Genomic DNA, 24,251 nt, shown 5'->3' with positions numbered 1-24,251 from the left:
GTACATCACTTTTGTTACTTGTTACATTACCCAGCAGCCATGAATGTTTAAACTGAGGCAGAATAAGAAACTTGATATAACTGAACAATTTGGCAAGCGCCATTTCTTAATGAAATGAAAATTAAGGAGAAGAGACCAGATTTAAAAGAAAAGGCCATAGTGCAGAACACCAAAATTGAAAGAGAGAAAGCAAGATATACAAGGAGGGGTAATCAGATAGCATCAGGTCTGAAGGCTTTAGAAGGAACTATAGACCGAGTGAGGCAAGATTAGGGTAATGAGTCTCAAGAATGAGGAAACACAAAAATCAAGCAAGGCTTGAAAAATTAGGTCTTTTCCTGTTAGAATGATGCAGCTTAGGAGTCCAATTTATAGCAGTATTTAAAATAAAGAAAAAGATATGTTAAGTGATGCAAGCTGGACTTGCAACCAGAGGGGGAAAAAATCCTCACTTCAGTCTCAAATGGAAGGCCTTGATTTTTAAACTGGGGCTCCTGAGGTTGCAATTCCAGAGACCACATAATGCATTATAACAGAGTGCGGGGGGAAGTTCTTGACAGAGAGTAGTGCGAATATAGAATGCAATTCCAAAGGTTAGTGGTCGAAGAAACAAAGTTAACATTCATGATTAGACTCGAAATGTCGATGAAGGTAAGGAATTGAAGAGGAATGAGGACAGAGTGAAGAAAACTAATTAGGATGTTTTACTTGGTTTAAGGTTAAACTGACCAGAAAACACACTGGTCTATACATAGAATTAGAGAGGTTTTCCACAGGATTGTATCACGAGACATGAGAAAATTTAAGTTGAGAAACTAATTAAACCAATGACTGAATTTCATGTATTTGCTGAACTTAAGAAGTACGGAAATGGTAAATACTAACAGAAATTACATAAGTTGAATTAATGCTCCAATCACATTATCCCTCATACAGCACATTCTGAAAATTCCACATTTGTCAACTCAACTTTCTTTTCAGATGTGAATGGTTGATGTCCACTTCAACAACCTTCTGATTTAATTTCAGATTCCCAACAGTTAGCTTAATTCCTTTTCCACCACTAAGAAAACATAGCCCAGTAGCCTGGTGTCAGAATAATATGCCCATGTGGGGCAGATTATACAATTTCCTACATGATGCACTGTTAGTTTGCAAATTATTTTATGAACACAGAACATAAAAAACAGGAGGGGGCAGTAGATCAGACAGTCCCTCAACTCTGCTCTACCATTTAATGAGCTCATGGCTTATTGTCTGCCATCAGTTCTCATCTGCTCCCCAATACACTGACTCCCCGAGATCTCAAACACCAGTTCATCTCAACCTTGAATATATTCAATAAAGTGGCATCCCTAGATAGAGAGTTTCAAAAATTCACAACTTTCACCTCACCTCAGGCCTAAATGATTATGCCCTTAACTTGAGGCTGTGTCACATGTTCTGGAAATCCAGAACATGGAAGCAATCTCATTGTCAAGCTCATCAGTAATATTTCAACAATTTTCTACTAAAACGTCAGACTGCTTCAGATGAAAGCTTCAAGAGCAAACACAAAGTCACTCACTCACCAATGGAGGGGTACGGGTGTAGCTGTTAACCAGAGGCAGTCTGGCTAAGCTAATACCAATATTCCTAAGAGTTGGGTTCAGGAATGCTGGGATTCGTGTGTTGCTGGCATGCCCAGAGGACAGTACTGTCTGGAGACACTCCACCATTTCAGTCATCACATTACAGGCCTTCGTAATGCACTTGGATCCTAAAATAGAAGGAAACTAAAGGGGTAAAACAGCACCACCTTAATGATAACTGTAAAACAAAATACTATAGTCTAAGCGGTACAGCCAAGTAAGAAGGAAAAACAACTGAAAATGCCAACTAGAAGAGAGATAGACTTTCACGTTTACCAGCTTAAGACTTCTCCGCGACATCTCAAAATGATGTAAATTGGTTACTGTGCAACAAACACCTTCATTTGGACTTGTGTGTAGGCTATTGCACTGAGAGCTTTAAAAGAGAGTTTGGTCACTTTCTTGTGAAAAAATATATCGTCTTTACCCAAATCTGAAAAATTTGTATTTTGTCTTTGTCCCAAAGCATCAATTTTAAAGTAATTTGTCCACTGAAAGAATGCTGCCACTTCAATCAGGAGTCAACTGGTTTCTTAGAGGTGAATGGGTTCAAAAACTTTGCTCCTTAACTTAATCACATTGCACCAACACTTCTTCGTGCAGAGGATCTTGTGACACATTGGTAGTGTCCTTGCCTCCAGGTTCAAGTCCTACTTAACTCAGAAATATACCATAACATGTCCAAACTGGTTAAGTAAAATAACTATGATATATTGTAGCAATCCCTCAGCCTTACGTCAACACCAGAAATGTCACCTCTTGGATGAGATTTTAAAGCAAGATTTTCTTTACCTGTTCAGATGGATGTGGTAGCTCTCATTCCATAATTTGAGCAGCAAAAGTGTACTGGCTAACACTGTCACTCAAACAATATCATGAGAATAAATCACTTCATTGCTGTTTGAAGGAGCTTACTACAAGAAAACTGCTTGCTTTACTTTCTACATGACAATAATGACAACATTCCAACCAGTTGTCTGGCACTATTGACATCCTCAGGTCATGAAAAATGCAATGCAAGTAAAAGTTGGTTATGTGATGCTCCTGTCTGTTAATGGTCAAGATTGACATTTACAAACTTATAACACAGGCAAATGGGTCACTGAGAAGAAATGAATCACTGTTTGCAATTATCGCAGTCACCTCAACAGAAATCCACACTGAATGGAAAGACAATGAAGGGAACGAGTGAGCAGAGAGACCTGGAGTTCAAAACACAACTCGCTGAAGGCAATAGCTCAGCATATGAAGCCAACAGAATTTTCTGTTTTTGGTGATCAAACCAGACACCAGAAGGAAAATTATTTTTGGTGGAAGTGATTAGGGAATTGGGAATGCGCTGTTTGCCAAGTTGATGGATACAGATTCAATATGAGCTCTCAAAAGGCATTGGGTAAAGGCGCAAAAGAGAAAATACTGCAGAGAGAATGAAAAGATTGGGACAAATTCTTTGAAGAAATTGACACAGTCTTGATAGGCCAATTGGCCTCAATTGTGCTGTGCTATTCTAATTCTACATGTCTTGTGACAATCACAGAATTAGTACCAGACACAAGCAGACCATTCAAGCCATCATGTTGAAATTGCTTTGAATGAACAAATTTTTCCTTTTTAAAATTTTTTCATTTTTTTTGGATCTCTCCCATCCTTTGCATATCTTCTGCAAGGTCCAGAATTGGATGCAATTCTCCAGCAGAGGCCAAACTAGACACTCATACAAGTTCAACTAAACCTCCTTACTCTTATATCTCTGCCCCTATTAATAAAAATTTTATTAACCACTCTCAATCTATTCTGACACTTTCACTGAAGCAGCCCATGTCCAAATGCAGCAAGATTCAGACAATATCCAGGCTTGCGCTAACAAGTAGCAAGTGATATTCACTCCACACAAATGCCACACAACGGCCATCACCAATAAGAGACAAATCTAATCACCACCACTGCCACTGAAATAAACAGACAGCACGAATCACAATGCTGTTACCATCACCGAGTTCCCCACTATTAACATCTTTGGGGTTACCATTGACCAAAAACTCAAGTGGACACGTCACACAAACACGATGGCTACAACAGCAAGTCAGAGATGAGGAATACTGCAACAAGTTACTCACCTCCTGACTGCCCAAAGCCTGCCTACCGTCTACAAGGCACAAGTCAGGAGTGTGATGGAATACTCCCTAATGCCTGGATGGGTGCAGCTCCAACAACATTCAAGAAGCTGGACACCATCTAGAACAAAGCAGCCGACTTGATTGGCACCACATCCACAAGCATCCACTCCCTTCACCACATATACACAGTAGCAGCAGGGTACAAGATGCATTGCAGAAGTTCACGAAAGATCCTTAGACAGCACTTTCCAAACCCTTGACCACTTCCCATCTAGAAAGATAAAGACAGCATATATATTGGAACACCACCACCTGCAAGTCTCCCCGCAATCCACTTACCTGGCACTGTTGCTGGATCAAAATTCTGGAATTCCCTCCCTAAAGACATGTGGGTTCACCTACAGCACAAAGACTGCAGCGGTTTAACAAGACAGCTCACTGCCACCCTCACAAAAGTAACTAGGGACGAACAACATCCACATCCCACAAGTGAAAGAAATTGATTTATACACATCTATACAAAGGTCCTTCTGCTCCTGTACCCTTTCAGAATTGTACTCTATTTCATATTGTCTCTGTGGTCTTCCTACCAAAATAAAACATTTCACATTTCTATAGAACCCGAAAACAAATTATGGCATAAAACAGGTCTTTCAGCCCATCATGCCAGAGTTGTATGAATAAACTGTGTACCCAATGTAATTCCATTTTCCAGTACCTGGTCTGTAGCCTCGCAGATGCACATTCAGATTCCTTTTAAATAAGTTTAGGGTTGAGGTCTTTGTATTCAATTTCATCTGTTGTCTGCCTACCAATTCCACCAACTTGCCTAATGATGCAGTTATATTTTGGTTACACCTCAGCTGTAGCATTGTGCACAGGTTTGGGAACTTCATTATAGAATGGCAATGATTCATCAGGATGATGTCAGCATGTAACACACAGTAAAGAGAAGACACAAGATGCTAAATCTATCTTCAGTGCAATCAAAACGGAGGTTCAAAAGGTTTTTAAAGTTATTATTTCTTTTTCTTCATTCATTCACGGGATGAGAATGTCGCTGGCTAGGCAGCATTTATTGTCCGTCCCTAATTGCCCAGAGGGCAGTTAAGAGTCAACCACATTGTTGTGGGTCTGGATTCAATGTAGGCCAGACTGGGTAAGGATTGCAGTTTCCTTCCCTAAAGGACATTAATGAACCAGATGGGTTTTTCCGACAATCGATTCACGGTCGCCGTTAGAGTCTTAATTCCAGGTATTTTTACTGAATTCAAATTCCACCATCTGCCATGGCAGGATTCGAACCTGGGTCCCCAGAACACTATCTGGGTCTTTGGATTAATAGTCTAGCGATAATACCATTAGGCCATCGCCTCCCCGGGCTGAAGGGGTTTATTAGAATGAATAGGGAAAGACTGCCTGAGAAATTGGTGATGCAGAGTCACTAATTTACAACTGTCTTTAAGAGAGTAGGGAGAGAAATTTCAGAGAAATTCTGTCACACGGAGGACTGTTGGAGCATGAAACGAGATGCTCAAGGGTGTGTTTGAGATAGAAACCTTTAGTGTTTAAGCAAAAGCTGACTAAATGTCTGAAGCAACAGACAAGACTGTGGGCAGAGAACAGAACAGGAGAAAAGGACTGAACAATATAATAGGCTGAATGGCCTCTATTCTGCTGTAAATCACCACAGCTCTGGTGCAGGTGGGGTCAATACCTCCAAAAACTACAGAATATAAATTTGAATGAACTTCTGTATTCAAATGTCTGTAGATTGCTAAGATAATTGGAGTTTCTTAGGGGACAATGTGAAGTCAAATCTACTTACGCTCAAACACATCCTCGCTCTCTTCATCCACAACTGTAGTTTCATCAGGATTTGACTTTCTCCTCTCCTCATGCAAAAGCAGCTGCTCTCCTGGCTCAACTGCCACTAAAATAAACAGATAGTATGAATCACAAGCACAGGAAGTTAGACAGCATTAGTGAAGCTGAAACCAATAAACTCAAGATTTTTAAGCAAATCTTTGAGGATTGAGACTTGTCATTCTAAGGAACAGCTTCCTTCAAACTAACTAAATGAACAGGGCAAATAATTACTTGCAAAAGCTGAACTTTAACACCATTACAGAAACACAAAGTGGACCAAAATTACACTTAATGTTAAATGAAGGAGGTTGGGAGAATGCCCATTTAAAGCATAAACCAGTTCGGCCAAACAGTATAATATATGCTAGGCGGACACTGACACAACCTTGAGAGCTCTCCTTTGCCCTCATTCCTGAGGAAATGTCAGAATCCAAAAACAGCAGAACTATCACTATTACCAAAGCTGTCACTAAGTAAACAGAGGGGAAAAAAGGTTTCTACAGATGGGCAGCAACATTTTGAAAATATTTAACTCAAAGTGAACTTTCATCATTAATAACTGTCTAATCCATTAGAATGATCGTTTTAAGAGTACTTGTGCATCACCAACCCAAACTGTAATGATACAAATCCACATGCTAGGTCCAAGTTGCTCGTAGAAAATATTTCTGGGCATTTTCAGTCTGATTCCAGCTGACTCTCAGCACCAACCTGCTCTTCAGTTAGCACTGATTTGGCAATCTAATGCAGTGGAGCCACAAGACAAGGCAGCATAGGAGACTGAGGGGAGATCTGATAGAGGTGTACAAGATTCTAACAATTTGGATGAGTCAAACAAGATTAAAAAAAAAAGTGATGATACAAGAACGAGGGGATAGAGATCCAAGAGCATTTGAACTTGCACAGATAGTGACAATGACCTAGAACTTCCTGCCCATGACGATAGTGGAAATACATATGAATGATTGCAAAAGAAAACTGGATGGACACTTGAAGGAAATAAACTTATTGGGTGACAGGGATTGGCCTATGGGGAACTGTGGTAAATATAATGGGTTAAACAGATTTATTATAAGCTTCAAACTGAAGACTATCACACCAGCATGAAGCGAATGCTTAACTCAAGCAGAATGAGAATGTCCCAGAGAGCCAGGAATCTGTGTTAAACTGCTGGTTAGTGCTGACTTTCTTCATGCCTCCGAGAGAATTGAACCTGAAATCACATCTTATAGAACGCGTGTCCTTGCAGATAGCATTTGGTTCATGAGTGTTTCTGGACTGGGCCATTTTGATCAACTTAAGAATTTTTCATAATTTTTCATCTCTCATGGTTACAGAGTTAGAAGTAGTAGAAGAGTGAGAGAAAGCACATTGTCATGATACTCCAGACATCACAGTATGGAATAGGCTTAATAGATCAGCTCGTACTTAATTGCCCTGACCAACGGATAAAAACAAATCCTTACTTGCTTCAATGATGAACCGGATGCAGTTGATAACTGAGCAAGCTTGAGTTACGTAGGTCACAGAGGCCAGCAGGTTCCAAATGTCAGGCTGCTGTAAAACTAAGCAGCAACAATCCAGAGCAGCTTGTAAGTCCAGACTTAATGGAACCTGATCATGCATCAACTGCCAACACAGTGCCTGAATGACAATGACAAAATCATATTTCCATAATTAATGGCATGAACATTATAGCAATGGGCACACAGAAATACAGAGAATGTACTGCACTGATATAGATCATTTAGTTAAACATCAGCATTGACCAGATTATGTTCCAAAGTAGCCTCCACCCTGTACCTTTCCACCCAAATGCTTCATCATAGCCTGCTGGCATTGTTGAAGTATTTAGCAGTTCTTAAAGCTTCTGAGGGGAGGGGAGATGGGCCTAAAGTTCAAATACTTTAGTGTTCTTTAGCCTCTTCTATTGCTGGCCAATTTGCTGCATATTCACAGGCTTTTCCCTTGTGTCAGTTTGCCAGCATTCGGCCATTTTCTGGTTCAATTAAAACACTTGGTAAAATGTTCTCACATTTACTGCTCTAGTTATTTCAAATATAGAAAATCAAAGTCTACAGACTGAACCACTTACTGTACCAAGCTACCAAATCACAGGTTTTAAAAATCTACAGCTAACTGGGATTTCCTCGGTTTCTAAAAATGCATCAAAAACCCAACCTAATTAGCCATACAGCTGTCTCAGGCCAGTCCTCTCTAAACTTCACTCAGGGCTTATTTGTCTCCTGTGAAGCCTCTTGGCGGATCAGTTATATTAAAGGTATTACAAATTAATACAAATTAAGGTAAGGCTTGTAGAGTATATTTAAACAGAAAAAAAACTGTTCAGGTTAAATGGCTTGTTTCTCTTGTTGTACATTCTATACAAGTTGGGTATTTATATAAAAATAAAAATGAACTATTAACCTGACATGCGCACCCACCCTACCTACTACCAGACCTATAATTCAGAAAACATCTGCACAGTTTGAGAATTTGAATCAAGTATGCTCATACGCTAAAACAGTCTGGATCCATATATAACAATAACTGAACTTTATCCAGAGCTTGGGTGATAAGTAACAAGTAAAATTTGCACTATTCAAATGCTACAGGAATCATCTCCAAAAAGAGAAAATCTAAGTATTGAATCTTTATATTCAATAGTATTACTATCACTGAATGCCCATCTTTGCCATCCTCGGATTACTATTGACCAGAAACTTAACTGTATCCATAAATAATGTAATTATAACAGCAGGTTAGAGGCTAGCAATTCTGATCAGAACGGCTCACGTTCCGACTCCTGAGTGCTTGTCCACCATTTAGAAATCAGGAGTACAGTTCCATCAACACTCAATAAGGCAGCACGGTGGCTCAGTGGTTAGCACTGCTGCCTCAGTGCCAGGGACCCGGGTTCAATTCCACTCCTGGGCAACTGTGTGGAGTTTGCACATTCTCCCCGTGTCTGCATGGGTTTCCTCTGGGTGCTCCGATTTCCTCCCACAGTCCAAAGATGTGCAGGGTAGGTGGCTTGGCTGTGCTAAATTGCCCATAGTGCCCAGGGATGTTTAGGTTAGGTGGCTTAGACATGGGAAATACAGGGGTAGAGGAATGGGTCTGGGTGCGATGCTCTTCAGAGGGACGGTGTGGACTTGTCGGACTGAATGGCCTGTTTTCACACTGCAGGGATTCTATGATTCTATGATTTAACATCTCCAGGACAAAGCAGCTCACTTAATGGCACTTATCCATGATCTTCAAAATTCATTCCCTCATTCCTGAGCCATGTGGCAGCACTGTGCCCCATCTACAAGAGTCAATAACTCACCAAGGCACCTTCCAAATCCACAATCTCTAATACCTAGAATGACAAAGACAGTAGGTACATGGGAATACTACCACCTTCAAGTTCCCTTCCAAGCCACTCACCATCCTGAATAACTATATTGCTTATCTGCCTGTGGCTCAAAATCCTGGAACCCTTTTCTTAAGATTGTTGTGTATTGTGTTGGACCTTAAATGTTTAAAGTTTATATAAATGACTTGGACAAGGGACAAAAGGTATGGTTGCAGATTTGCTGATGACACAAAGATAGGCAGAAAGTTAAGTTGTGACGAGGACATTAGGACAGTATGGAGTATACAGATAGTGTGAGAGTGGGCAAAGATCTGACAAATGGAGTGTGATGTAGGATTACACAAAATTATCCATTTTGGAACTAAAAATAAGCAAGCAGCATATTATCCAAACAGTGAGAGACTGCAGTGCTCTGAGAAGCAGAGGGATCTGGCTATCCTGGTGAATGGATCACAAAGGTTCATATGCAGGTACAACAGGTAATCAGGAAAGGTAATCGAATATTATCATTTATTCCGAGGGGAACGTAACACAGAAATAGATACCACTGGTAAGATTGCATCTGAAGTATTGTGCACAGTACTGATCATCTTATTCAAGGAAAGATGCAACTACGTTGGAAGCGGAGTATGTCTGCTCAAGTTTAGAAGAGTAAACAGTGATTTTCTTTTAATCTTTATTCTTTCATGGGGTGTGGGGGTTGAGCTGCCCATCCCCACCTATCGTTGAAAAAAAGAGTAGCTTGTTTGGCAATTTCACAGGCAAATTAAGAGTCAATCACATTGCTTTGGGTTTGGAGTCACATGCAGGCCAGAGTGGGCAAAGACAGCAAATTTCCATACCCTAAAGATATTAATCCTTGATCGAAACAAAGACTTGATGGGTCCTGTCAGTGCAGATATGGAGAGGTTGGCTTCTCTCATTGGAGCACCTTGAGTTAGGGGTCACAGTTTAAAAATCAGTAGGCACCCATTTAAAAGAAAGTTGAGGTGAAATGATTTCAACCAGAGAGTTGAGAATCATTGGGACTCTGTTCTTGAAAAGGTGGTGGAGCAGAATCTTTGAATAGTTTTAAGGCAGGGGTAGATGGATTCTTAGCAAAGTTTAAAACAAAAACAGAAGTTGCTGGTAAAGCTCAGCAGGTCTGGCAGCATCGGTGAAGAAAAAAAAAAAAAAAAAAAATCAGTTAACGTTTCAGGTCCAGTGACCTTTCCTCAGAACTGCGGAAAGTTTGTCTGGGATAGGCAGGAATGCAGGTTTGAGGTTGCAGTCAGAGGAGCCTTAATCTTACTGAATAGCAGAACAGACTCAAAGGGCTGAATGGCCTATTCCTGCTCTTGATTTGAAAGCTAAGTGTAATTGACTATGAAACTGTCATACTGTGGTCTCAAACACAATGGGTTCAACAGAGCATGTTTACACAAAAAAGTGGACATGGCAAAATAGAATGAAAGCCCATCTACATCTCCCTCAACAAAACTGTGGCATTCGACCTGAAAGCCAATGTAAACTTTCCAAAAATGTGCGTGTACTCTGGTCAATGCATCCAAAGTTGTCTTTTTGCTTTAAGTTTCCAAGCCTTACCTCCAGAGACAAGACCATGAAGCTGGCAATATCAGCCTGTTTGTCGGTGGGAATCTGAAGAGCTGGTGGCAGTTTGGGCAGAGAGAGAAGGTATTGAGCCACGGCATTGCACAGACTAATAACTGAATGATAGAACTGCATATCCCCTGTAAAACAAAACATTTCATAAATGTATGTGGCTTAATCACAACCATTTCGATAAAAACAGCAAAAGATAATCTGGCTCAGACTAAAAGAAAACAATTTTTTAAACAGTTAAAGCGGTTCAACAAGATGGCTCACCAGCACTTACTCGCTAATGAAGGATAACCAACAAGTGCTGGCCCAGCCAGTGACCCTCAACTCACAAATATTTTTTAAAAACTCAATTTTAAGAACAGCATAACTAATCTTCCAAAATGACGATCAAGGACAGAAAAATGAAATGAATTGTACGTCTTTTCCCAAGTACTATTTCCACTTTCCAATACGTTTTGTGGTACTCTGTTGTTGGTTTCAACTATATTTTCCCTCTTTCTCCCCAAACGTTTTCAACCATTTTCTTAATGAAGGCTTCTCTGACTATCTATTTACTTTGTCTGCCTCTCAAAGTTTCAGCAGCTGCTTCATCGATCACACTCTTGCCTCTGGTTCATAACATTCAAGGCCCATTCCAGACATCAAGGCTGAAGTTTTAGCACGGCGGGAGTGCTACGCGAACATGCTATCTTTCAAATGAGACGTTAAATGCGCCTGCCCTTCTTGTGAATGTAAAAGAAGAAAAACAGCAGTTATGCCATGTGTCTGAGCCAATATACATCCCTCAAAACAACATGGCCATCAGATTTTCTGGTCATTATCACATGGATATTTCAGGTGTGCAAATGAACAGCTGGATTTTCTGTGTTGCAATCATGGCTACACTTCAAAAGTATATTATTAGCAGGAAAACAATTAGGAACATCCAAACATCATGGAAGATGCTACATCCATACAACTCTTTCCTGTCCATGTCTTAACTTCATTCTTTGATTTCTCCATTTGCAGCAGTGTTCTCTTACCATAAAGCTCACCAATCTTATTCCAATAGGAGGAATGGGGCAAAGGACACAGCCTTTGGAACACCCGATGTTTGCCAGGAAGGTGCTGGACATGGAATGCCACGTGGTCCAAGGTGACTTTCCTGGCAGTTTCAAAAAGCACACTAGTTTGATCTGCAGAGATTCCACGCAAACCAAAAGCCAAGCTGGGCATCAGAAGGTTCAGGTTGAACTCCTAAAAAAGGAAAGATAAAAGAGCCCGTTGAAAACATCATCTGATGTTCAAAAATGGTACAATACAAAAGTAAGTTCTGATCTGTTGTCAGCTCTCCCAGAAATGGCATGGTAATAAAGGCACTAGATTGCCAAGAGATAACAAGAACTGCCGATGCTGGAGTCAGAGACAGAGACAACACAGTGAGCAGCTGGAGGAACACAGCAGGCAGGCAGCAGAGGAGCAGGAAAGTTGATGTTTTGGATCGGGACCCTTCCTCAGAAATGGGGAGGGGGAAGAGAGCTGGGAAATAAATCAAGAGAGGAGGAGTGGGGCTGGGGAAGGTAGGTGGGATGGTGATAGGTGAGTGCAGGTAAGGGGTAGTGGGGATTAGTCAGTGGGGTGAGTTGGCCGGATAGATGGGAGAGAAGATGGATAGGTTGTGTCAGGTCATGGAGGCGGGGACGAGAGGGAGGGTTAGACATGGGATGAGGTCGGGGGTTGGGAGATTTTAAAACTGGTGAATTCCATGTTTAGGGCATAGGGCTTCAGCTCCTGAGGCGGAATATGAGGTGTTGCTCCTCCAGTTTGCAGATGAGGGGGAGTGCCATTGTGACACTGGAGGAGGCCCAGGATGGACATGTCACCCAGGGAGTGGGAGGGAGAGTTCAAGGTTTAAATGTAGCAGCATTCAAATAAGCATTTTTCCAAACAGTCACAAACTGTCAGACAGGTTAAGATTGAAGAGGCACAAATTTATCTAATGAAACCGAAGGCCAGGGATCTTACCATTCCTTTGGTGAAAAATCGGGGTAACATTTTCACACAATTGTAAAGAAATGTTCGTGTTAGAAATGGATGATCCACAGGCACAGGAAGTTTCCTTCCAAAAGACTCTTTTGACCCCTTGAGTTTTTCCATCTTTCACAACATTCATTTCCTTCTGTCACTCTCCCATGAAGCACTGTTCTAGAATTCCACCTACACTCAATTTCCCAGGTGGATAAAGGAACCAAGTAGGAATACTAATTCAGCACAACCTGACTAAGCCATTACCTTAGCTGTCATGACAGAGCGGAGGTCGTCTTCAGGAAGTTTATTGAGTAATTCAGTGCACTCCATTAAAGCAGTATTTAACTTGCTGCAGCACTGCCATTTAATAAGCGAGACATACCAGTCCTGTTATACAAGAAAACAGTATAAGCATCTTTAGCTGAACAAAAGCTTTGAGTATGGTCATAGCAGTTTAATTCTTGTTCATTGACCTCAGTAAGATATTGCAAGAACTTTTCAACATCATAGTTAAGATGGCCACAGCAGACAAGATGGACTTGTACGTTATTTGTTGCAGCATGCTGCTATGCAGAGGGACCTGGGTGTCCTTGTGCATGAATCACAGAAGGTAGGTCTGCAGGTACAACAAGTAATTAGGAAGGTAAATGGAATTTTGTCCTTCATTGCTAAAGGGATTGACATTAAAAGCAGAGAGGTTATGTTGCAGCTGTACAAGGTGCTGGTGAGGCCACACCTGGAGTACTGTGTGCAGTTTTGGTCTCCTTACATGAGAAAGGATGTATTGGCGCTGGAGGGGACGCAAAGGAGGTTCACTAGGTTGATTCCGGAGTTGAGGGGGTTGGCTTATGAGGAGAGACTGAGTAGATTGGGATTATATTCATTGGAATTCAGAAGATTGAGGGGGGATCTTATAGAAACATATAAAATTATGAAGGGAATAGATAAGATAGAAGTAGAGAGGATGTTTCCACTGGCAGGTGAAGCTAGGACAAGAGGGCATAGCCTCAAGATTAGAGGGAGCAGATTTAGGACTGAATTGAGAAGGAATTTCTTCACCCAGAGGGTTGTTAATCTATGGAATTCCTTGCCCAGTGAAGTAGTTGACGCTACTTCAGTAAACGTTTTTAAAAAAAGGTAGATTTTTTTTGAACAATAAAGGAATTAAGGGATACGGTGAGAACGCGGGTTAAGTGGATCTGAGTCCACAAAAAGATCAGCCATGATCTTATTGTATGGCGGAGCAGGCTCGAAGGGCCAGACGGCCTACTCCTGCTCCTAGTTCTTATGTTTTTATTTACAAGGAAGGAAGGACACCAATGATTCTAACAGTTACATCTTGCTCTTGGCTGCTTTCAGGTTGCTGAAAATTATCAGACTTCTGATAATAATGGGGTAAATCAAATACAAGCAGTCCTTCCATAAAGGATTTTTAAAAAATCTCTCAAGAACCTGTCTCTCACACACTCTTCTCCCACAAGCCCTGCACTATTCTTCTCTGATCAGCAGATAAGGGAAACAGTCTCAAGTCATTCTGTTCACTAACACTAACATTACTTAAGGATGCTTTCCATTTTTACTATTCTGAAGAAAGCAGCTCATCTCTGCCTGTATTGTTACGTTTTGTTAGGTGTACTGTTTGTGGGAGAGCAGTCTTTAGGCTGTTATTATACCAGTTAACATCCCGAGTGAGCTTAAAAAAAACAACAGAAATTTACATTTATACATCTTTCTTGGCCATTGTACATCTTAAAGCACTTTACTGCCAAGCATGTACTTTTTGAAGGACAGCTACTGTTCTAGTCAACAATGTGAAGCTGGAGAAGCACAGGTCAGGCAGCATCAGAGGAGCAGGAAAGTCAGGATTGAAGAAGGGTCCCGACCCGAAACATCAACTTTCCTGCTCCTCGGATGCTGCCTAACCTGCTGTGTTCCTCCAATGTGTTGGCTGACTCCAGCATCTGCAGTTCTTGCTATCTCTCAGCTACTGTTCTAGATATTTTCTAATCAGCCTGTTCAAAAATGTTATTACATACCTCTGGAGCAGCTGGAACTTGAACCCGGGCCTCCTTACTGAAAGATAAGGACACTATCACCCCACCACAAGAGCCCAGAGTAGACAATGCAACAACCAATTTGAGCACAGTAAGCTCCCACAAACAGCAATTTGGTAATGACTGGATAATCCAGTTAGTGATGTTACATAAGGGATAAATATGGGCCTGGGTCACCACAGTTACCTCCCCTGCTTCGCTTCAGAAATATTGCCAAAGGGATCATTCACCTCAGTTTAACAATGTGGCTCACTTCAACCCACTGCAAAACTCTTCTCTAACGCTTTGATCTTCGGATTCAGATACAAACAGTTTTCCATTAAAAGATACAGCGAGTGGCTGAAACCATTTTAACAGGACGTTGCATCATTTATCAACATCTGGAATAAAGTCAACTGTCTTAGTTTATCATCCTTTTTTACTTAATAACCTCTAATCAATAATCCATCAAACAAGGGAGTTGTGTGTGCGTGTCTCTTTCTATTCACCTAACCTTGCCAAAAGGTCATTAATTATGCCGATTTGCTTAGATTTATCAGGAGAACCTTTGAGTTATTGAAACACTACCGCCAATAATGCTGCAACACAACAGAAATGATTAGATCACGAGTAGAACCAGCCTCTGCTATTCTCATTCAATTTAATTATGAATGTACTTGACGATCCTAGAGAAAAGGCTGTCCCTCTGCCCTAGTGTTCTCACTTTGTCCACAATGATAGATTCCATGGAAGACAGCTTATCTCCATCCAATGGGTGAGAGGTCACAATTGGAGAAGGGCTCACTGTGTCTGCGGCAACTGTTGTACGGAACCTGTCCAGTAGGGAGTACAATCTTTGGTGTCTGAAATCAAAGCAGAATTTATTCTTCCTAAGGTTAATTGAGACTTTTATACCAAAACAGATTGTAAAGCAAAGCAACATCCTAAAGGTCTTAATTCATTAAGGCTGTTTGAGCATGAATTCACCGGCCAAGGCCGAGTGCCAACGTTCCTAGATCCAGACTGGACAATACCCTCACACCCTTCCTTGTGTATCTGGACCACGCTTGGCAACAACCCCCAAAAAAGAATAGGCATCGTGCCCATATGCCCGTGTCTGGACCAGGAATGGCAACAACACCCTCTACACCTGGACAAGGCTTGCACCAACCGACCCCACGCTGCATCCAGACAAAGCCCTGGACCAACACACTCACCTCTGGACCAGGAATAGCACCAACACCCCCATAACCAGACAAGGTAAAGCACCTACACTCGCACATTCAGACAAGGCACTGTGGTAACTGATTGTTTCAATTCCCTCACTTCTCGGAGGCACCGGGGAGGAATGCATTCTCCTCTTGCCCCTCCTGCCGTGATGCCGACAAAAATTGGATAAACTCAAGATCAACTCAAGTCTTTGTACCTTTGAGCAAGGCAAGTTGTCTGTAGATAACGCTGAATCCTTTCCAACTCTTCACGGGGCACTTGGGCAACGCTATTCTAAAAAGAGAGGATCTTTATTTTAAAATTAGTTTACAATAAATCACAACAGTTGTAAATCTGAGACAAAACAGAAAAATAAGGGAGACTCTTAGCAGATTGGGCAGTTTTCATGGACAGAATAGTGGTGTGAGATGGGTGAACATGTGTTTCCGTGTGGCTGGGAGGTAAAGGATGTCTTTTTGGCTTGATATGACAACTTCCTTTTCATAAAGATATTGCTTCCATTTTCACTGTCTCAATTTTCCCATCTCTCTCATTGTACATATCTTGTAATTTTGCTTTCTTCAGTTTCTCTCAACATGTCTCCTATTCTCTCATGCTAAATTTGTTGCCATTTAACCATCTGCTTTCTATTCATGAAATTTAACATGGTGTTGTTTTATACATCCTCTTCCTTTTTAGATGCCAATCACTGAAATTCACATGTTTTGACCAAGTGTCCCAAGGCTTTCCTAAAACTTTCACATACCACATTCACTATTTCCTCACTTCCCATCGCTTGTTAGGTGAGGGTTTAGGACACAATGGTACCTTTTAAAACCCCTGGCTGATTTTACTTTCCCTTTACCTAGATACGTTATGGATTCATCCTTACAGGCTCCAATGTTGTCTCCATATAGTGAGCTAAACCACCTTTATTTGCTGAATTAGCTTGGTTTCCCTTCCTTTCCAAAAAAAAAAAGAAAGTACCATTTGGGCACTCTCCAGTTCCCATTCACATATCATATGATTTCTCTCATTCTGGCACATTTCATCCTTATCTCCCACAGGATAAATATTTCTGTCTGAGCTGCCGATGTTCCGCACATGGCAATCAACATCGGCACACCAATTGCAGCACTGACTTCCAGTTCCAGAAGTTGTTGCTACGCACCAGCTTCAGAGGTTCATGTAGTTGGTAAGAAAATTAGACAGAATGCTGTTCAGGATTCAAGGATATATACATTGTGCCCTTCTGCTTTACATTATCCACTAGCTGAACTAAACTGTGTAAAGCATTCTATCCTAATATCTCTAATCTCGCTTTCAGTTGTTTCAGGATTCAGTTTTTCTCTGGTAGAATGAACTATCAAAGATGCCATCATTCTAAATGAGAAACTATACCAATGTCTCACTTTCCCTGCTCTGACATTAAAAAAAGACAATGGGAGTGGTTTTCTGGAATGGTGAAATTAAATCGTTGAGGCCCCCTTCATACAGACTGATCCCATGACCTTAATTACTCAGCCAGCTACTGAGCCAAGCTGGATGGACAGCCCACTCAAGCAAGGACAAATAACAGAATGAAAGGAGTCGCAACATTTTAATATAGCCGGAAAGTGAGACATGTTTTTGAAGCTGTGTGTCTTGCAGTTTTGACGACAATCACAGGAAGACCAAATTTCAAATAATCACAACAATCCTGAGTGCGCTGATATCCAAGTGATTTAAGATAATCAGTTGAGCTCATAAGGCTCACTGCATTTGCTAGAAGCAACATACATCCATACACAAGCACCTATTCCCTGCAAACAAGTGGAATATGTTCAAGCTTTGCACTTCTATTAAAATAACCCAGAAGCCTGAGAAACTCTGTTGCCTTCTCCTTTACAATGCCTTGGCATATCAATCGATTTGCCAATCAGCAATCTTTCTTCTTGTAATACAAATTCTCGTGGTCATGTGAAATTTTTTTCATTTTTTTCTGATGAGTACAAGACAAAAACCTTCAGCAACATGGCTCTGTTCAACCAAATTAAAGTTCTGTATGGCCAAAAACTTCAATTATTCTAATTATTCCTGCTTCAACATATTTTTGGGCATAGCGAAAACAGATATCACCCCCACACAAGAAAGTAAAAAAAAATTAAATACGTAAACAGGTAAGCCCCCTCAGTAATCATCCAGTAAGTGAACTTCACAATATAATCCTCCTAGCACAAAGCTTTGAGAGTCAGGAATGTGGCTGACTCTTAACTGTCCTCAAATGACTGAGCATGCCAATATGTTCAAGAGCAATTAGGGACAGGCAATAATGGTGACCATGCTAGTGATACCCGTCCCATGAAAGAGCAAAGAAAAAAAAATTTAAGTGCAGAAGTCAGCTCCAGCTTGCACCTAACACTTTGGTCAAACTTTCAACATCTCATTCAATGTTTCTTTTTGGCTCGGTATGAAATTTGACTTTGTTTTACTTTGAAGCATTTTGAAATGTGTTACCAAGTTAAAGATGGTGTTTAACTGCAACAACCTGTTGCCCAAACAAGTAAAAAGTACAGTCAAGCAGGCTGACCTCTACTATTTAATTACTGGCCTGTAAATCTGTGAGCTGTAATCCATATTCCTATAACATACTTCTGTGCAGTTATGTTCAGAAATGACTTCAGCTGAAAGCACATGGGGAAATTTTGCACATGTATCAGGAGGAAATGGTCAAAAGACTGGGCCAAGGGTGACAGCTGCACTGCGCAAGGTTCCATGTTACCTGTAAACTTTCGGCCAAAAGCATCTCAACTCGCCGGCAAGCCAGGGTGTCCACCATCCGTGCCAGGACTCGGAAAGGTGTGCTGATGAGCTTATCAATGTATAGCATCAAGACTGCCCCTGACTGGCTGAGGTGGATCCCCTCCAAGCATTGCAGGGTCTTCTTTAACATAGTTGGCTACAGGTAGGAGAAGACAGGACAATAAGATTCAAATGGAAGAATTTGATCTGATGAGAAATATAGGAGAAACATTTACCCAAAGAGCAATGAGAACCTAGAGCTCACTACTCCAGGGAGTAATTGGTGGCAGCCAGTAGTTGAAGTGAGTAGGAAATATATATTTAAGGGGAAACTGGATTAACACAAGGGAGAAAGAAATAGAAATACCATGTTGCTATACTTTGATGAAGTGTGTTAGAAGAGGGCTCGTGAAGATCGTGAATACAAGCCTGCTCTTGTGCTCCAAATTCCTTACCCCGGGCAGATCGGATTCAGGGTCCATTGGCCTCACTGGAGTGATCGTTTCCATTTGATATGGTACAGGCTACAACCAGACATTAAGTAAGCAAATAATAACTGGAGCTACATCTGCAGTGCATCATTGCCAACAACTAGCCAGGCCAAAGTGGATGCATATCTGAGCCTAACAGTCACAACCTGATGCCAGTAGACATGGGAGAAGAGCTCTGCGGGCAGGAAGTGAAAATCACCACTGTTCAACACCAAGGTGTGGATTTCAGAGGCCAGTAAAAGGGCATCAGAACTACCATTTGCCCTCTGTGCCAACTCAACCACTGTCTACATGCAGCACAGTTATGTCTCCTGTTCCAACAGAATGAAACACTGCGGGTTAGTCTTGGGCACTCGCCATTCAAACCTGTGGGCATTCCACTGGCCTTTCCTTATTGATTCCATCTAAAAGTCCCCCTCTGCTGAAAGTGAAGCTTTTGTTATTAACACTAGATGAAGTGACACGTTTGATTCTCTCCAACCATTCGAATTAAAGTACTGTGCTCCTAACCCCAGTAAGGTCAGTTCAACCAAATCAGTACACACTGAAGATCTAACTTCATTCCATGGTTGGTTCTGATGCTCACTGGCCTAACATCAGTCAGTCAATCAATAGGAAACTTGAAGAGCTGATTAAATGAGTTAATGCACAAAAGCACACTCTGGGAAAGAACGTACTTACTGTTGCAAGATTGTCACATCGGGACTGGATAGCTTGAATGAAAAGCCCACTGGCAGCGGAGTTACGATGAACAGCACTGATAAAATCTTGTACTGGAGGTTCATGAGAAAGATTGATAAGATCTTGGACATGGTTGACTATCAGCCAAGTCAGGTGCTCAGAATCATGAAGGTTTTGACACTGGAACAACAGATGGCAGAAATCAGCAAACATCCATTTTCATAGATAAATATCCTTCACTATCACTAAAAATGAACCTGGAATCCACCTCTAACTGAAGGTGGGTGTACCTACCCGACCATGGACTGCAGGGTTCAAGGTGGTCACTCACCTCCCCTTCCTCAAGGGCAAATAGGGAGGTACAACATGTGCTGACCTAGCTGGCAACACTCATGTCCCATGAATGAATTTTTTAAAAGCCCAATTTCTCAAGGAAAAACACAGCTTATCTTAACTTTTTGTTAACTGTACTTGAAATGATGTATACATTAATTTTTCAAAACAGTGGAACAGACTCAAGAGGCCAGGTTCTATCGATGATGGAGAAAGGGCATGAAACTGAGCTTAGAAAGATGAAGAATTACTGCAACCTAATAAAATGGTGAAGCAAGACACAGTGGACTGAACTGTCTATATTTTGAACAATTGTAGGACATAGGCAAAAGATGGAGAGCTGGAAATAAAACAGGTGCTTGAAGAAACAAAATTTTGGGAGTGAGCTCAATAGGTTAAATGGCTTATCTTCACAACCATAGATTGCATCTGTGTCATCTGAATTTTCTGCTCCATCACTCACAAAGCAACTGAGCTATCACAGTGAATCTGCTTGGCTAACAAAAGCACGCAGAACAAAACCCATTTTCTTCATATTCAAAAGGCTGAATTTTATACCAACTAAGCTAACACTTCTGTGTGATACTTAAAGCATTGCAAAATTTCACTTTAAAACTCAATAATAATTCTAGTGAATCTTACCACATAATCACAGAAAAGAATGAGGGCTCCTCTTCGAACTATTTCCCTATTGCACACACCCAACTTAGACACAGATTTTGAATCTTCATTTTCAGATATCTGAGGACTCAGCAACTTAGTGCTCGACAAGCTGTGCCTCCTGTGTTACAAAGAAAAAAAGAGATCTCACAAAAGATACAATATTTTTCTAGTGAAGCAAAATCTTTCCTCAAAGTAGCAGCACAGTCTTCGCATACTGGAGAGATTCACATGATGTTTATAAATCCTCGTTTGAATCAAGCTCTGACATTTTCCACATAGCAAGCTACATGGCAACTGCTGGGGTATGCTCAGCCCAGAAAACAAGACAAATCCAGCTAATGACTACCTCATAAGATCACTGGCTAAAAATGTTAATGTCATGAAGTAACGGAAGTACTGTTAAACAGCACTTGCTCAGCGACGCCCAGGTGGGTTCTGCCAGGTCCATTCAGCTCCTGACCTCATTACAGTACAAACATAGACAAAAGAGCTGAGCTCGACAAGGCATGGGTGAGTGACTGCTCTTCACTTCAAGGCAGAATTTGACCAAGCATAGAATCCGGGAGCCCTAGCAAAACTGAAGTTAATGGGAGCAAGGGGCAATGATCATCTTCAATAAGAGACAATGTGACCATCTCTTCTTGACATTGAGTGGCATTTCCATCACCGAAACCCTCACTTATCAATATCTTGGAGGGGGGAGTTGAGCCAAAAGCTGAATTGGATTACCCACATAAATACTGTTTTGCAATCGCAGATTAGCACCAAAGGATGCTACAGCAGGGAGAATGCAGCGTCCATCAGCTACAAGGAACAAGGTCAGGAGTGTGATGGCATACTCTGTACTTCTCTGGGTGAATTCAGCTCCAACAAGATTCAAGAAGCTAGATACATCCCATCCACGACAAAGCAGACCACTTTATCCACACCCTATCCGTCATCTTAAACAGTCACTCCATTCACCATTGTTGCACCGTGTAGCAGTGTGTTCCATTTAAAAGATGCGCAACAGTAACTCAAGGTTCCTTGGTGCCTTTTAAATGTTTGAAACCTGTGACCTTTACCATCTTGAAGGATAAAGACAGCAGACACAAGGTAACACTATCACCAACAGGCTCCCCGCCACCCACCATCTTGAAGTTGGAAATATATTGCAGTTGTTTTACTGCTGCTGAATATCAATAACTGAAACTCCTTTCATAACAACACTGCGGATTTATCTAGACAATATGATCGCAGCATTCCAAGAAGGAAACTCACTGCCACCTACTCAAAAGCAATTAAAGATGAGCAACAAATTCTGACCTGGCAAGGGACATACACATGCTGTAAAAGAATTAAAAAGGTAATTGGGAGGTTAGGAAAACAAGTACACAGTCTGCAGCGTCACATCTCCCTCTAAAATTTGGAGAAGTCAGTCAGAAAGGGAATGTTGAACTGAGCAACTTATGTCCATGTCAAGTTGCTGCACAAATTGGAGCTGATGTTCCCACAACATTGCAACTCCTGTCAAGTTCAGCAAGCGAGAGGAACAGATTCAAATGAACTACTCTGCTCAGGAACAACACAATCTTTCAGGAGGTAACTAGCAGAATAATTAATCCCCACAACATAACTGCTTTAGTCTACCCTTCTGTCGTAGAGAAAGAGTGCAAGCAGGTAATGGATGGAAGGGTGCAAGCTCACAACTGATAGGAAATGGTGTGAGCACACCTCAGACAGGGTGCAACTGTGGTAGTGAGTAGAAGGGTGAAGTACAAAGGCGCAAGCAGGAAGCAAGCATGTTACTGATGGGGAGCAAGTACACATATTGAGCAGAAGTGCGAGGAAGCTAGCCTGCTATTGATTGGGCGTGAGTGCACCAGTGGCAGGGAGTGGGCACAGAAGCAAAAGTGAGTATGCAGCTAAAAGAGATTGAGCAAGAGTGACACGCGTGCAAATGCATGAATGAAACTGACGGCAACTCTCTCAGCCTCTAATTGGACTATAACACAAACATCAATCTTATCCAGGATTGCAATTAATTGGTTTCCTTTCTGACATTTAACCTTTTTCTTTTCTTTGGGTGCGGGAGAGTTAATACGTTATTATGCTATTCTTTATTTAAGAACAAAGTGGCACAACATAGAACAATAACATTAATACAGGGGATTGGCAATAATTGCTCTCTTCCCCACCACCTTTCTGTTATCAATTGAAAAAGGTTTGAAATTGTTTTAAGAGCACAAGTGCTGTTTCATTCTCACAAGAGTGGAATTAAGCAAAAAATTTGCAACAAGTAAAAGGAAGAGACAACAGAATGAGTGGCTGACCAATAAGCTAGAGGGGCAGTTTTTAAACAAACAGTCTTCTATAAGAAAAGAGGAAGAAACCTTTTAAAGAAGGTACTCCAGAGCTGAGGGCCTTGACAGCTGAAGGCAAGGTCACTAGTAGGGTGAAGTAAGTGGGGGTCACAAGGGCAGAGTTGGGGAAGTGCAGAGATCACAACAGAATTGTATGACTGGAGAATGCTTGGTAGGGTAAATGCCATGGAGAAATTTGAACACAATACTGCAAGATAAAACATCAACACGATTTACTAACTTTATTCTATTTATATTCAGGTACTGATTTTTTTCAAATGCAAGGAGGACTATACCAAAGAGGACGGTGTTATTGTATTTGACAGACAATCGAGAGCTTTCTATTAGTTCTACTTACTTCGGTGTCTGATGCACCTCTGACCACCAGCTGTAGTTTGTGTAGTTCACAAGCAGTAGGATTTGGCACCAAAGCAGTACTAAAGACGGGTGAGTGGGAATTATGGATTGAACCAAGGCATTCAAGCTTTCCAATGTGTAAAAGCTTCCATCGAAGCCGTTCCCCACAATCAATCTAGTGGCAGCTGCTGTGATTCTTCTAAACATCCCTGAAAGAAAGGAAGGAGAACATGCATTTATATAGTGCCTTTCATGACCTAAAGCTGCCCCAAAGTGCTTTGGAACATTTAAGTTCTTTTGTAGATTGGAAGGGAGAAAAGGTGACACCAATTTGTACAGAGCAAGTTCTCTCAAACAGCAATAACAACTAGATGAATCTTACTCTCTTCAGTGATATTAGTTCAGGGAATAAATGTTTCCAAGATATCACGGAGACTCTCCTACTACTCTTCATGTGGGATACTTTACATGTACCTGACAGGGAAGGCTGTGCCTCAGCTTGCTGTCTTATCTGCAAGGAAATCCACTCACCACAGCACTGCGAACATCAGTCTAAATTCATATGTTCAAGACTCTGGAATGGGACTAGAACTCAACATTATGACACTAAAGAGCACACATTTTGAGGAAATTTAATATTATCCATGCTGTGACCTCCCAGGCGGGACATTAAACCAAAGCACTGCTTACTCAAAACGGAATTAAAGTACCACATCCTGGGACAAGTTCAAATATAAGAAGCAGCCGTGTTCAGGGGAATGTATGTGAATGATG

At 41.2% G+C, this 24,251-nt stretch overlaps 1 protein-coding gene across 1 annotated transcript in view; it reads right to left on the bottom strand.

Annotated features, from left to right (window-relative positions):
• The window catches only part of htt (huntingtin), a gene marked incomplete at its 5' end in the record, with an annotated part of 85,294 nt that overhangs the window by 15,342 nt on the left and 45,701 nt on the right, over window positions 1-24,251 (bottom strand). Inside the window, 12 exons of the mRNA XM_048594096.1 lie at window positions 1,572-1,759; window positions 5,577-5,681; window positions 7,084-7,261; window positions 10,563-10,708; window positions 11,603-11,816; window positions 12,852-12,974; window positions 15,345-15,483; window positions 16,047-16,123; window positions 18,591-18,767; window positions 19,783-19,962; window positions 20,758-20,896; window positions 23,479-23,686. Coding sequence (XP_048450053.1) covers window positions 1,572-1,759; window positions 5,577-5,681; window positions 7,084-7,261; window positions 10,563-10,708; window positions 11,603-11,816; window positions 12,852-12,974; window positions 15,345-15,483; window positions 16,047-16,123; window positions 18,591-18,767; window positions 19,783-19,962; window positions 20,758-20,896; window positions 23,479-23,686 — 1,874 coding nt within the window. The remainder of the gene's footprint in view (window positions 1-1,571; window positions 1,760-5,576; window positions 5,682-7,083; window positions 7,262-10,562; window positions 10,709-11,602; window positions 11,817-12,851; window positions 12,975-15,344; window positions 15,484-16,046; window positions 16,124-18,590; window positions 18,768-19,782; window positions 19,963-20,757; window positions 20,897-23,478; window positions 23,687-24,251) is intronic.

Source organism: Rhincodon typus, chromosome 3 (assembly GCF_021869965.1).
Source record: "Rhincodon typus isolate 14 chromosome 3, sRhiTyp1.1, whole genome shotgun sequence".
Taxonomy (NCBI): domain Eukaryota; kingdom Metazoa; phylum Chordata; class Chondrichthyes; order Orectolobiformes; family Rhincodontidae; genus Rhincodon; species Rhincodon typus.
This window is presented reverse-complemented; position numbering and strand designations above follow the sequence as displayed.